This window comes from Mus musculus, chromosome 2, assembly GCF_000001635.26.
Source record: "Mus musculus strain C57BL/6J chromosome 2, GRCm38.p6 C57BL/6J".
NCBI lineage: Eukaryota > Metazoa > Chordata > Mammalia > Rodentia > Muridae > Mus > Mus musculus.
Genome location: NC_000068.7, coordinates 162,358,222 through 162,371,319, shown reverse-complemented (window position 1 = coordinate 162,371,319; position 13,098 = coordinate 162,358,222). Strand labels below are relative to the sequence as shown.

The window sequence follows — 13,098 nt, the reverse complement described above, 5'->3', positions numbered from 1 at the left end:
GGGCAAGAGTTTTAGAGCATTCTTTTTTTTTTTCTATAAATTTTTATTTTTTTTTATTTTTTTTCCATTTTTTATTAGGTATTTATCTCATTTACATTTCCAATGCTATACCAAAAGTCCCCCATACCCAACCACCCCCAATCCCCTACCCACCCACTCCCCCTTTTTGGCCCTGGCGTTCCCCTGTACTGGGGCATATAAAGTTTGCGTGTCCAATGGGCCTCTCTTTCCAGTGATGGCCGACTAGGCCATCTTTTGTTACATATGCAGCTAGAGTCAAGAGCTCTGGGGTACTGGTTAGTTCATAATGTTGTTCCGCCTATAGGGTTGCAGATCCCTTTAGCTCCTTGGCTACTTTCTCTAGCTCCTCCATTGGGGGCCGTGTGACCCATCCATTAGCTGACTGTGAGCATCCACTTCTGTGTTTGCTAGGCCCCGGCATAGTCTCACAAGAGACAGCTACATCTGGGTCCTATCGATAAAATCTTGCTAGTGTATGCAATGGTGTCAGCGTTTGGATGCTGATTATGGGGTGGATCCCTGGATATGGAAGTCTCTACATGGACCATCCTTTCATCTCAGCTCCAAACTTTGTCTCTGTAACTCCTTCCAAGGGTGCTTTGTTCCCACTTCTAAGGAGGGACATAGTGTCCACACTTCAGTCTTCATTCTTCTTGAGTTTCATGTGTTTAGGAAATTGTATCTTATATCTTGGGTATCCTAGGTTTTGGGCTAATATCCACTTATCAGTGAGTACATATTGTGTGAGTTCCTTTGTGAATGTGTTACCTCACTCAGGATGATGCCCTCTAGGTCCATCCATTTGGCTAGGAATTTCATAAATTCATTCTTTTTAATAGCTGAGTAGTACTCCATTGTGTAGATGTACCACATTTTCTGTATCCACTCCTCTGTTGAGGGGCATCTGGGTTCTTTCCAGCTTCTGGCTATTATAAATAAGGCTGCTATGAACATAGTGGAGCATGTGTCCTTCTTACCAGTTGGGGCATCTTCTGGATATATGCCCAGGAGAGGTATTGCTGGATCCTCCGGTAGTACTATGTCCAATTTTCTGAGGAACCGCCAGACTAATTTCCAGAGTGGTTGTACAAGCCTGCAATCCCACCAACAATGGAGGAGTGTTCCTCTTTCTCCACATCCACGCCAGCATCTGCTGTCACCTGAATTTTTGATCTTAGCCATTCTGACTGGTGTGAGGTGGAATCTCAGGGTTGTTTTGATTTGCATTTCCCTGATGATTAAGGATGTTGAACATTTTTTCAGGTGCTTCTCTGCCATTCGGTATTCCTCAGGTGAGAATTCTTTGTTCAGTTCTGAGCCCCATTTTTTAATGGGGTTATTTGATTTTCTGAAGTCCACCTTCTTGAGTTCTTTATATATGTTGGATATTAGTCCCCTATCTGATTTAGGATAGGTAAAGATCCTTTCCCAATCTGTTGGTGGTCTTTTTGTCTTATTGACGGTGTCTTTTGCCTTGCAGAAACTTTGGAGTTTCATTAGGTCCCATTTGTCAATTCTCGATCTTACAGTACAAGCCATTGCTGTTCTGTTCAGGAATTTTTCCCCTGTGCCCATATCTTCAAGGCTTTTCCCCACTTTCTCCTCTATAAGTTTCAGTGTCTCTGGTTTTATATGAAGTTCCTTGATCCACTTAGATTTGACCTTAGTACAAGGAGATAAGTATGGATCGATGCGCATTCTTCTACATGATAACAACCAGTTGTGCCAGCACCAATTGTTGAAAGTGCTGTCTTTCTTCCACTGGATGGTTTTAGCTCCCTTGTCGAAGATCAAGTGACCATAGGTGTGTGGGTTCATTTCTGGGTCTTCAATTCTATTCCATTGGTCTACTTGTCTGTCTCTATACCAGTACCATGCAGTTTTTATCACAATTGCTCTGTAGTAAAGCTTTAGGTCAGGCATGGTGATTCCACCAGAGGTTCTTTTATCCTTGAGAAGACTTTTTGCTATCCTAGGTTTTTTGTTATTCCAGATGAATTTGCAAATTGCTCCTTCTAATTCGTTGAAGAATTGAGTTGGAATTTTGATGGGGATTGCATTGAATCTGTAGATTGCTTTTGGCAAGATAGCCATTTTTACAATGTTGATCCTGCCAATCCATGAGCATGGGAGATCTTTCCATCTTCTGAGATCTTCTTTAATTTCTTTCTTCAGAGATTTGAAGTTTTTATCATATAGATCTTTCACTTCCTTAGTTAGAGTCACGCCAAGATATTTTATATTATTTGTGAACATTCTATGTGTAAGTTTCTTCATGCTTGTCACAGCCATCGGTGATCATGTCTAGCTTATGCGGTGACTATTACAGGCAATCAGCAGCATGCTTGGCATAGGGTGCTATCTATGATACCATCCCTCAGATTGGCATTTGCTCCTAAGCATCCTTCTCCTGTCCCTTTTCCCTATATCATCATTTCCTGACCCTAGAACAGTTGAGCCCTTAGCAGTTTCGTCTCTCTGCACCTGTTGCTACAACTCTGATTTCTCCTCCTGTTGCCTCTTGTCCTATGGGCCACCTTTAGCTTACCTTCTTTCTCCCAAAGTGATCTTAGCACATACTTTGGCTTCCCTTCTCTTACAATTTGAACTCTCCACCATTGCAGAATAGGGATAAATACTCTTAGAAGGCCACGTCTGACTCTGAGCCCTCAGTCCCTCCCTGATTGGAAGGTTCATTGAGTTCACTGTGATGCCCTAAGAGAAAGGCACAGATGTACTACATTTCCTTCTGCAGGGTCCAGCCTGGCACTTCGCCATGAATAAGGCCCATGCTAATGTATTCAGCCACTCATTGAATATGAGTCAACTGGGCTGTGCTGGGGCCTGACTTTGGTGGGGACTCCTGCGGTTTGTGTATGTTCTCTTGGATCTTTGGAACCTGGAACTGGAAAGGCACTATCCTGTGACCTCACATGTCTCATCCTATGCCAGAGTTGTCCTTTGAACTCCACAAGCATGGTGCTCTGTGGCTTCCTAGTATGTTCTGCCCCAGCTATTTAGGCCAGAGTCAAAAGTGTTTCTTTGCCTCCCCCATGCCAGGTCAGCTCAGATTCTGGTCATGTTTGTCAACATTGTGAGTTCTCTCCACCAGTAACACTTACCATAGAGAGGAAAACTGAAGGCAAATCTGTACCTTTTTAAAAATAATTTTTCTTTTTTTATGCTTGGCCTAGTTTCCTATCTTCACTGAGCTCCATGGCTGGATATTAAAGGCTCCACTTTCTATTCCAGAAGCGGCAGGGTGGGACTCAGAATCTGAATATGGAGTATTCTAAAAGAGGCCTTGCTGGAACATTGGAAAGCTTCTGTCCCGTAATGCCAGGGCTAATGTCCCACCTCCTCTGTTTCCTGTGTTTGAGCTGTTTCTAGGGGTCTGTGATGCTGCATCCATAAGATGGGATAGGCATGGTGAAGACAGATAGCAGCGTGCTGAAGCTAGTGTAGGTGAGCGCTGCACATGAACACTGTTAAGAAAAAGGAGAGTTGCTGTTTTTATCACCAACTGTGATGTCATGCTTTTTCTGCAGCTGGGAAAGTCCCTTGGGAGTTCCTGCAATGAGATTCCATGCAGAGAGAGAGAGCATGATGCTTAGCTCCTAGAGCAAGAACTGACAGGTGACAATCCCTGGGCAAAATGTGACCTGCCCACATTGTTATGTATAAAGTTTTGAGGAAACATAGCCACATCTGCATGTTTTCATATTGAAGATGGTTGCTTTTGCATTACAAGGGGAGGGCTTAGCGATTGTGACTGAGACCATGTAGCCACAAAGCTAAAGAGATTTAGCATTTGGTCCTTTGTAGAAAAGTTTGCTGAGTCCTGACTTAGAGAAAGGTGTTGGGGGTTTTCTGCTTGCATATGCAAACAGATTTGCATATACATCCACACCTCTCACATACAGTGCCTGGAACATGCAGAAAGTAACAAATCTTTCGTCCCTCTCCTGAACTTAATTCTGCTTTAGAATACATAGGATCATATCTGAGAAATGCAGAGGCAGGCACATTTATATTTTTATTGAATTCTATTCCTCTCTCATTTTCAAAAGAAGAGCTCATGTTTAAAGAGAAATTCTGATTGGCACTATAAACCTTATTTATGCTTTAATGTCTCCTAAAGTATGTATCCTGCACTATGTTTACTCCCTTACAGATGCTGATAAGCTATACATTACCAAATCCAAATGGATTTTCAAAATCCAATTTCCTTGCTACAGTCTTCCAATTCTCTGTTGACTTTTTTTATATTTGACTTGCGTCAGAGCATCTGGGGATTTTGCCACATTTTGACCTCAACCTGCCCAGTGAAAAAGCTCATCTGCTCAAGAGCAGAGACCATGGGTGGTGGCTTCCTTCCCCTGTCCTCCTGTGATTCTGTGGGTCTCCATCAGGCTGGATGGTGGCTTCTGGAGGCAGCCTGAGCTCTCTTCTGAGGTTGAGTTAGAGGTGAAGATGTGATTTCCTCCCCAGGTGACTGTGCTAAGCTTGACATCAGTTGCCTGACACCACATGGTCCTTGTGCCCGAGTGAGGTCAGCATCCAAATAAATTTCTCTGGGGATTCTTTCAAATCATATATCTTCCTTAAGTGCTCTGATATAAACACCTACAGAGGGGTGAGGTCTTTTGTCTTATGGTCTCTAGGGAGGACAGATAAAATTTTGGATGATCAACATCACCTATAAGAAGCCTTAAGGCCATGGAGGTTGGATAAATGCTTCCTGTTCAGGGTTCAGGGGATCTTGAATTTCTTCTCTTCTCCTTTCTTGGTGGCTCCTGGTGTCTATTGCACACTGGCTTATTGCCATTTCTGCATCTCTGTGACTCCTAGAGGTTCCTAGTTGTCTCTCTAGCATACTTAGATCTTCTGACAAGAAGGTTCCTCGTGGCCATCTTGTTCCTGTATACCAGGAACTAAAGACTCAGAAGTGGGACTGGGTGTGTGGGTTAGGAACTCGTCTCTGACTGACTGTCACCTGCTGTCAGTCTGGAGCATATGTTCATGCTGATTCTTCATATGCCGTCTGAGAGGAAGAAAACCATCCTTAAGTGTATTTTCCTTCTTAGTGGTTTTAAACACGTTATGCCTGCATCAAGCCATATGAGAGGGGAGCAGGTATCTATATCAGTTGCTATCGCCACAGTGCTTTGTTTTCTCTTATGTGTGTGTTTGGGCGATGCTATCAATTTATATTGAGAAGGATTATGAGAAGCAGTCTCACGAAGCTCGCCGTGCACTCCTTGTGTGGATGGAGTCTCAGATAGAGGTGGTGTCTCATTACGGGAAATGAGGTTCGTCACGGATTCCTGCAGAGGCTCTTGTCTGATGTACGTTCCTGGACTGGTTGTCATTGCCCTGGAACAGTTTGGCTTTTATTATAAGAACACAGTGTCCGGTACCTGGGAAGCTTTCTCTCTTGACATAGGAAGCTGGGAGCTCAGAGTCAGGCATATAACCACAGTTAGGCAGATGGACATGTGGGAAATTCAAGCATGGTTCTATAACTCCCTCCTACCTTGTTTTGCCTTTTCTTTCTCTTAATATCACCGTGATGCACATCCTGCTTCTGTGTCTATCAGGCTCATGCAGATGCATGCTGAACAGTTAGACAGCATCTCTTAAATATGCTCCGCTTTCTAGGTTTGGCACCAACCACAGATGGGAACTTAAATCCCACTGGTCATATTTCCTTCTTTGCTGAGAATCTCAGTACTCAATGGGAAAGTCTGCACTGTGCTCCTGGCTGAGATGCAGACATGTGTGTGATATAGGGCAGCCCACAGCCTGCATCTAGAACTCCCTTGTGGAGAGACATTAAAAGACATTCACAAGCCATGACAAAAACAAGGCAGGGTCTGAATATCCTAAGAGTAGCTCAAGAGAGAGTATGGCGCTACCTCTGGTTGCGCCAATGAAGCTCTTCTTGTGCGAGCCTTCTGTTGCCATGCCTTCCTTTGATTGCCACCACCTGCAGCCTCAACCACAAAGACCTTTTCATCATCAGAGGAACTGAGCACAGTGTGTCAGAGATTCTGTATGTAGCACCTGTCACTGAGAGGTTAGCACGGTGGATGGCCATTGTAGTTCAGGTCTGCTTCCATTTCATGGTTAGAAATCTCGTACCACTTCAGCTTTGTGGTTCTCTCACTCACTCCCACCTGAAGCCTCTGTAGTGCATTGATTCGTAATTATCCGTGTAACCTGCTTGTTTGCTGCTGGTCTGCCTCACTGAGTTTCATATGTCTTTCTGGAAGCCACTGTGTAGCCAATGCCACCACTGTGTCTGCTCTTTCAACAAGAGTCATTGTTGACTTAGCAAGTAGCTAGATAGAAGCAAGTATTTTCTCTCCTCTTGTGCATCAGTCACTTCCCACCCTCTTTTTTTTTTTTTTAATCAGACATTTCCCCCTGACCTTATTGCAGATTTCAGGGTTTTTTTGTGCTTCTTAGACTTCTTTATCTGTGTTCCTCTCAAGATGTTCATGTAATTCCTTTCCTATTTCATGCAAAGCATGCCTCAACTCCCGAAACAATCCCTCCCAATGGGTTCGGTCCTCTATTGCTAAGCCCAGCATTCACTGGGGTGCTGTCATAACCTGCTCACATGACTATAACAGACTACCTGGGGCTGGCTAACTTATAAACAGTAGGAAAAATGTCGTCTTCACAGTTTTGGAGACCTTGAAGTCTACAGTCAAGGCGGCAGCTGATGCAGGATCTGATGGCACTTTTCCATAGATGCCTCCATTTTATTTTATGCATATTTTATTAGCTTATTATCATAACATAATAGATTTAATTATGACATTCTCACATATACTTTGTTCTTATTGACCTCCTCCCTTCTCTCTTCTGCAACCCCCCCCCCCCCCGTTCCTCTCCTGCCATCCTTCCGTCTTTTGTTCTCTTGCCATATATATTCTATTATCTTCTTGACCTTCCCTCCTTCACAGTTCCTCACTGGCGGCAGGGGGGTGGTGGGGATGTGGTGGGGGGTGGGCACATGCACTTTGGGGCCCTTTTATCAGGATGTGAAGCTCCTACATGAGAGCCAAATCCTCATAACCTAATCATCTCATCAAAATCCTTCCTCTTAACACCTCCTCAGTGTTGAGTTCCAACGTAGGAGCTGGAAGAGGACACAGACACGTGACCTGCAGTGGCTGTGGCTCAGCTTGTGATCGGAGCAGATGGGTGTTTAGAGGAGAGTGGGGTGCTGAGCGCCAAGGGGACAACCCAGGGATGAGAGTGGGTGTGGGTAGCCAACCAGGGGTCCAGTGTAGGCTCAGGTCAGCAGTGCCAGCTCCTTTTGTGAATCAGATTGTGCACCGTTTGGAATAGCCTTCCTCCTTCCTTCCTCATATGAAAAAGCCCCCTCTCCTCTAGAGCCCACTTGATTCTCTCCTTCAGAATCGTGGGCTCCTGCTTCTCTGCTCCCAACAGCTCTCCTAGTTGGAGCCTCCGTTCTCATTCTGTATCTCTTTCAATTTCATCTTGAGCAGACTTACAGTATATGCTAAGTTTTTCCTTGCCCACATCAAAGGGACATAAGGGGGAATCTGGCGATACTCACTGTTGACTTTCTCATCCTCCAAGTGCATGGTTGTCTGATGTCTCATCAGTTTGTTCTTCAAGCTTTACAAAGCACGGGCTTTCAGTCTACTTGTAAAGCAATGTGGTGGGGGTGATCCAGAGTGTGTTCTGTGCTTGCTTTTCAGAGTCAATCCAAACAGTGACTTACCATAAGGGAAGGGGTGTTCTCTTCCACATGACAGGTGGGGAAACCAAGACCCCTCCAGAGGTGAACCAGGTGGCTCCAACTCACAGCTCTGGAGAGCTGAGGTGTGATCGAGTCCTACTGGACTCTAAAGCTCCTGTTCTCTGTGCAGCCTCCCAGCCCATTTTGCCTGTCGCAGGAAGCAATTACAGAGGCATGCCCTGGCATTCATTTCTCCTACTTAGAACAAGCCGTTGCTGTTTACTTTCTCAGGAAGGAAGATTGAAATCAGTGTAACTAGCCTTATTAACTTTCTTAAATAGGGGGGCCTGCAGATGCTGGCGCATTTCCTAAGAGCACCAAAGCAAATATAAAACTCCAGTTTGCCCGTTTTTGATTTGTTCCCCCCCTTCAACACCTCTCTGGAGTTTAAAATTCAAAACTGTAAAGGGCTGATGGAGCAGGGGTAATGAACCAAGGTTCAGGCATTGGGCTGTACTTACCTGTTTCTCTTTTTTTTTTCTTTTTCTGTAGGTGGCTGTTCTTTTGACGAACATTACAGCAACTGCGGGTATAGCGTGGCTCTGGGAACCAATGGGTTTACCTGGGAGCAGATTAACACATGGGAGAAGCCAATGCTGGACCCAGCTGTGCCCACAGGTATGTGATCCATCATGTTTGGGGCTGAGATGGAGGTGGCTGTCTTTTGCAGTAGCTCATGGGGAAAGGACCTTCTTATGGATCGAGCTGTCTGAGAGGACAGTAGGTTGATATATAGGTGGAGAGTTCTGATCCTTAGAGGCACTTAAGCTAGGGTAAGTGAATTCCTTAGTGTGAAGTGAGAGTCCTAGGTTATTAGGATCCAGAGTCCTTTGGGATTTCATTTTACTCTGAGACCTTTAAGCTCTATCTATACATATGATATCACTGAGTTTTGCTCTGTGGCGAGATGGTAAAGACATTTTAAAAAGAGGCAAGTTCACTCCTTTCCTCTCTGTTATATGAACATGGGCTGGATACACACACTATGGGATTTCCACTGTCATATTACTACCACTTTGATGAGTGTGCAGGCATCTAGACTACCAAGCTTCTTTAACCGTGTAAATTCTTGATGGATGCCTGCATGAGGCCGGCCTATGAGAAATGCACCTGCTGGCTTTAGGAGATGTTCTCAGGAGAGGTATGTACAGACTCTGGGAGAACACTGTCAGAGCTGGTGAGAGTCAGGCAAAACATATCTACAAGGTTGCCTGGTGATGTAAGCCCAGATGTCCTACAGCTCCGGGACAGTTGAAACCTCTCTTTTGAACAGTGGAAAGCCAGCTGGCTATAGGACAGGAGAGGACATGTCTATGGAGGCTTCCTCTCCACTCACTCCCTGGAGCTCATACACTGTCTTGTATTTCATCAGCCTCTGAGCCCTCCCTGAGCCTCACCCCTCTTCTTCCATAGTTCACTATGGCCTTAAACACTAGTGGGTTTTGGGCTTGCTCTGTACTCCCCTCATGGACGGCCTCACCAACCGAATTGCTTCGTGTTCCATCTGAAGACTGACAACTCTGCATGTGACTCCCATTGCCATGTCGTCTCAGCCAACTCTGGGGTGAGGGTTTCTAGAGTGTCAGTAAGTGGAGGCAGAGAGAATACTCAGAAGAATCCGGGTCGGAAATGTCTTCCCTGCCTTTGAGCTTGGTTCCAAAGCAAGAGGTAACTGGCTGGATTTTTATGGTTCCTACTAAGGAAGGAAGGAAGGAAGGAAAGAAGGAAGAAAGGAAGGAAGGAAGGAAGGAAGGAAGGAAGGAAGGAAGAATGGAAGGAAAGAGAGAGAGAGAGAGGGAGAGAGAGAGAGAGAAAGAAAGAGGGAAAGAAAGAGGGAAAGGAAAGGAGGTACTAAATTGGATGTTTTAGATTTGGTGAGATCCTATTTGACTTAAGGAGGAGCACCACTTGTCTCTTATTCCAATGACTAAGACATCATGGGAAAACTTTATCTGTTGCCCCATTGTGGATTTTAGTAATGCTGACTTCCCTCCCTCCCCCTCTCCTTCCTTCCCTCCCTCCCTCCCTCCCTCCCTCCCTCCCTCCCTTCCTTCCTTAGGTGAAAATCTCACTGTGTAGCCTTGGCTGGTCTGGCACTCACTGTGTAGACCAGGCTGGTATTGAATTCATAGAGATCTATCTTCCTTGCCTCCTGAGTGCTGGGATTGATTGTGCATGTCACCATGTCCACATGTTTTGTGCTCTGTTGGCCAGATTGAACAAATGTGGCTCTTATAGTGCATGTATGTGTGTGCATATATGTATGCATGTTTGTATTGGTATGGATGCAACCATGTGTGTATGCATTTGTGTGTGTATACATACATACATATATGTATATAAATACATATATGTTTACATCTGTATGGATTTGTTTGTGTTTGTGTGTGTATTCAGGCACATATCATATGTGTTCATTTGTAGCTCACTCAAAATCATGTAATGTCTTGTGGACTCAACATCTCCAAAATCATTTTTTTTCCTTCCTTCCTTCCTTCCTTCCTTCCTTCCTTCCTTCCTTCCTTTCTTCCTTCCTTCCTTTTTCAGATAGCCTTAAACTAAAGATCTTCCTGCTTCCTCCTAAGTGCTGGGATTGTGAATATGACCATGTCTAGCTAAAATTGAAATCTTAATTCACTTATTCTCCTTCCGTGTCTACCTAATCTCTAGAATGACTCAAGCCAGTGGTTGGACTTGTCTCCCCCTGTTGCTGTTTGGTAGTCTCTTCAGGCTAATGATTCCCCAGCTCCAACTCTTAGATTTGCCCAGTTCTTTGCCTAGACTCTCACTTTCTGGTCAGACCATCTTTGCCCCTCTCTTGGGTACCTTGGGACCTTTCTTTCTGGGTCTTTGAGTCATCCTTTCAAATTTAATCCCCACTCAGAAGCCGAAGGAACTCTACTAAAGTATAGTAGTGTCCATTTCCCCTTGCCCTTCTTCATTCCTCTCCAGCCTCTGTCTTGAGGCCTTTTGATGTCTCCTGATGCTCTGAGAAGACTGAGTCCCTCTGTTGCATAAAAACCTTGGTGGCTTATCCTTCCTTAGTGTCCACCCTCCCTGGTTCTGCTCCCCCCGTGCTTGCTTCATATTGACTCCTAGAAGTTGTGAGAAAATTCTGACTCCCCTGCCTCAGGAACTCACATGCAATAGTCCTAGGGAGCCTTTCACTCCACTCTGCCTAACTGTTGCTACTCTTCTCATTCAGTCTGTGGAGGCTCTGGGTAAAGATTCCCACTATGTTTGGCAAGTTTCTCCCTCATACACATTGTGACTGATGTTCCTTATCCTCATGTGAGAAGTCCCTGTGATTTGGGGACCATGGTAGCCTTGTCCCAGCTTTAACTTCAGCACCTGTGAGATGCAGTGTGAACACGGAGCATCCCTGAGAGTGTGCTGGAAGGGTGCATGGATGCATTGCTTATCCGAGGTTGTTACTGAAGGCATCATGCATGGCAATGCAAAGGCCTTTGGTGCTTCACTTCCTGATCACATGTTGATCCTCTTCCTCTTCTCATTCCCATTTTACAGATAAGAAAAGCAAGGTTCTGGGCAGCAACTTTGTAAGATTGCTGCCTCTTCTCCCCATAGCCCCTCTCCCTAAGGCATGGCGGTTGCTTCTAATCTTTATTTTCTCAGCCCCTTTGGATAGCAGAGTGTCATTTTGTAAATATTGGATCATGCTAATATGATCTTCTGAGCATTCCTAATAGAGGCATTCGATAGTGATCACCGAAATGAGTCTGTCAGGAGTTCCCGTGGATCTCAGCGGCTCTGCCGGCTGCTTAGGCTAAGAGGTGTGGAGGTGAATTTGGATAAGCAGACACTATTCTGGTTTCTGAAATCTTACACGTGTTCTGTAGTCCAGGAGTTTCCATCGCTTCTGGAATCTAACTTGAGTCTGTTTATTCCGAAGTCTGTCGCCGTTTATTGATCCACTCTGTGTGACAAGTTCTGTGTCATACTTGGCCTGGGCGAATCGGATCATGTTATTTTGGAGCTTAATCTCTTTAGTGGCTTGGCCTTTAAGTAGACTGTGATTCACCTACTGTTAGGCCTAACCGGGCTATCTAGCATCTTTTTTCAAGTACTACATCTTAACTCCCAGTGTTCACAATACTCTGGCTGGTTCTGATGATTGACATGTCATATTCTGTCCTGATTTACCATGATCTTTGAACATGCTCCTCCTACTCACTGTAATGCCTTTCCCTACCATGGACCATTTTCTTCAAGTCTCAGCTCACGTAAACTCCCATAGAAACCTTCCCTCAGTGCAGAGCTGAAGAAGGTTCCTCTGGATGCCTACTTACAGCATCCAATTCTTAGCTTCCAAGGCCCTTGTTGTAGATCCAGTGTTAGCTTTGCAACTGTGGCAAGAAAACACCTAGGAGAAACAACTTAAATGAGGAAACATTTATTTGGGCTCGTGGATGTGGAGGGTTCATGCCAAGGTGAGATGGATCCATGGCTTTGGATGGACCTGCTGTCCAGCAGAACACTGTGGCAGTAAAGGTGTGAGATAGGATTTCTTCTCTTTCAGAAGCCAGGAAGTAAAGAGACAGACATAGAGACAGACAGACAGACAGAGACCCTTTAAAGTAACGTCTTTAGTGATATTTGTCCCCTAGTCTGGCTTGCCTTCCTCAATCTTACATTTCCTGGTATTCCATTAAGTTGTTAATCTATCAGTAAATGAATCCATTGGTTGTAGAGCCCTCATGATGCAATCACGTCTTCAAGTTCCCACTGCTGAATGATGCACTGAACCCAAGAGCCTTCTAGGGATATTTCCTATCCAAACCACAACCCACATGACAGATCAGCTTATTCCAGGCTTCTGCCAAGCGATGCTGGCACCTGGGTGCTTCTGTTTTCCCACGTTTTATTGGAAAATCAGACTTATGCTGGTATTATAATTTTCTTAGGAATCCTTCAGCTGTACAATCCCCTGCATCCCGGCATCCCTTCCATCCCTGCATCCCATCCAATCCTGCATCCCATCCATCCCTGCATCCCATCCATCCCTGCATCCCATCCATCCCTGCATCCCTTCCATCCCTGCATCCCTTCCATCCCTGCATCCCATCCATCCCTGCATCCCATCCATCCCTGCATCCCATCCATCCCTGCATCCCATCCATCCCTGCATCCCATCCATCCCTGCATCCCATCCATCCCTGCATCCCTTCCATCCCTGCATCCCTTCCATCCCTGCATCCCATCCATCCCTGCATCCCTTCCATCCCTGCATCCCTTCCATCCCTGCATCCCATCCATCCCTGCATCCCATCCATCCC

At 45.2% G+C, this 13,098-nt stretch overlaps 1 protein-coding gene across 17 annotated transcripts in view; it reads left to right on the top strand.

Annotated features, from left to right (window-relative positions):
* Ptprt (protein tyrosine phosphatase, receptor type, T) overlaps positions 1-13,098 on the top strand; it is a 1,139,160-nt gene that overhangs the window by 289,828 nt on the left and 836,234 nt on the right. For all 17 annotated transcript variants that reach the window (NM_021464.5, NM_001291149.1, NM_001291151.1 and 14 more), the window contains exon 2: positions 8,294-8,419. In NM_021464.5, the coding sequence (NP_067439.1) occupies positions 8,294-8,419 (126 nt within the window). The remainder of the gene's footprint in view (positions 1-8,293; positions 8,420-13,098) is intronic.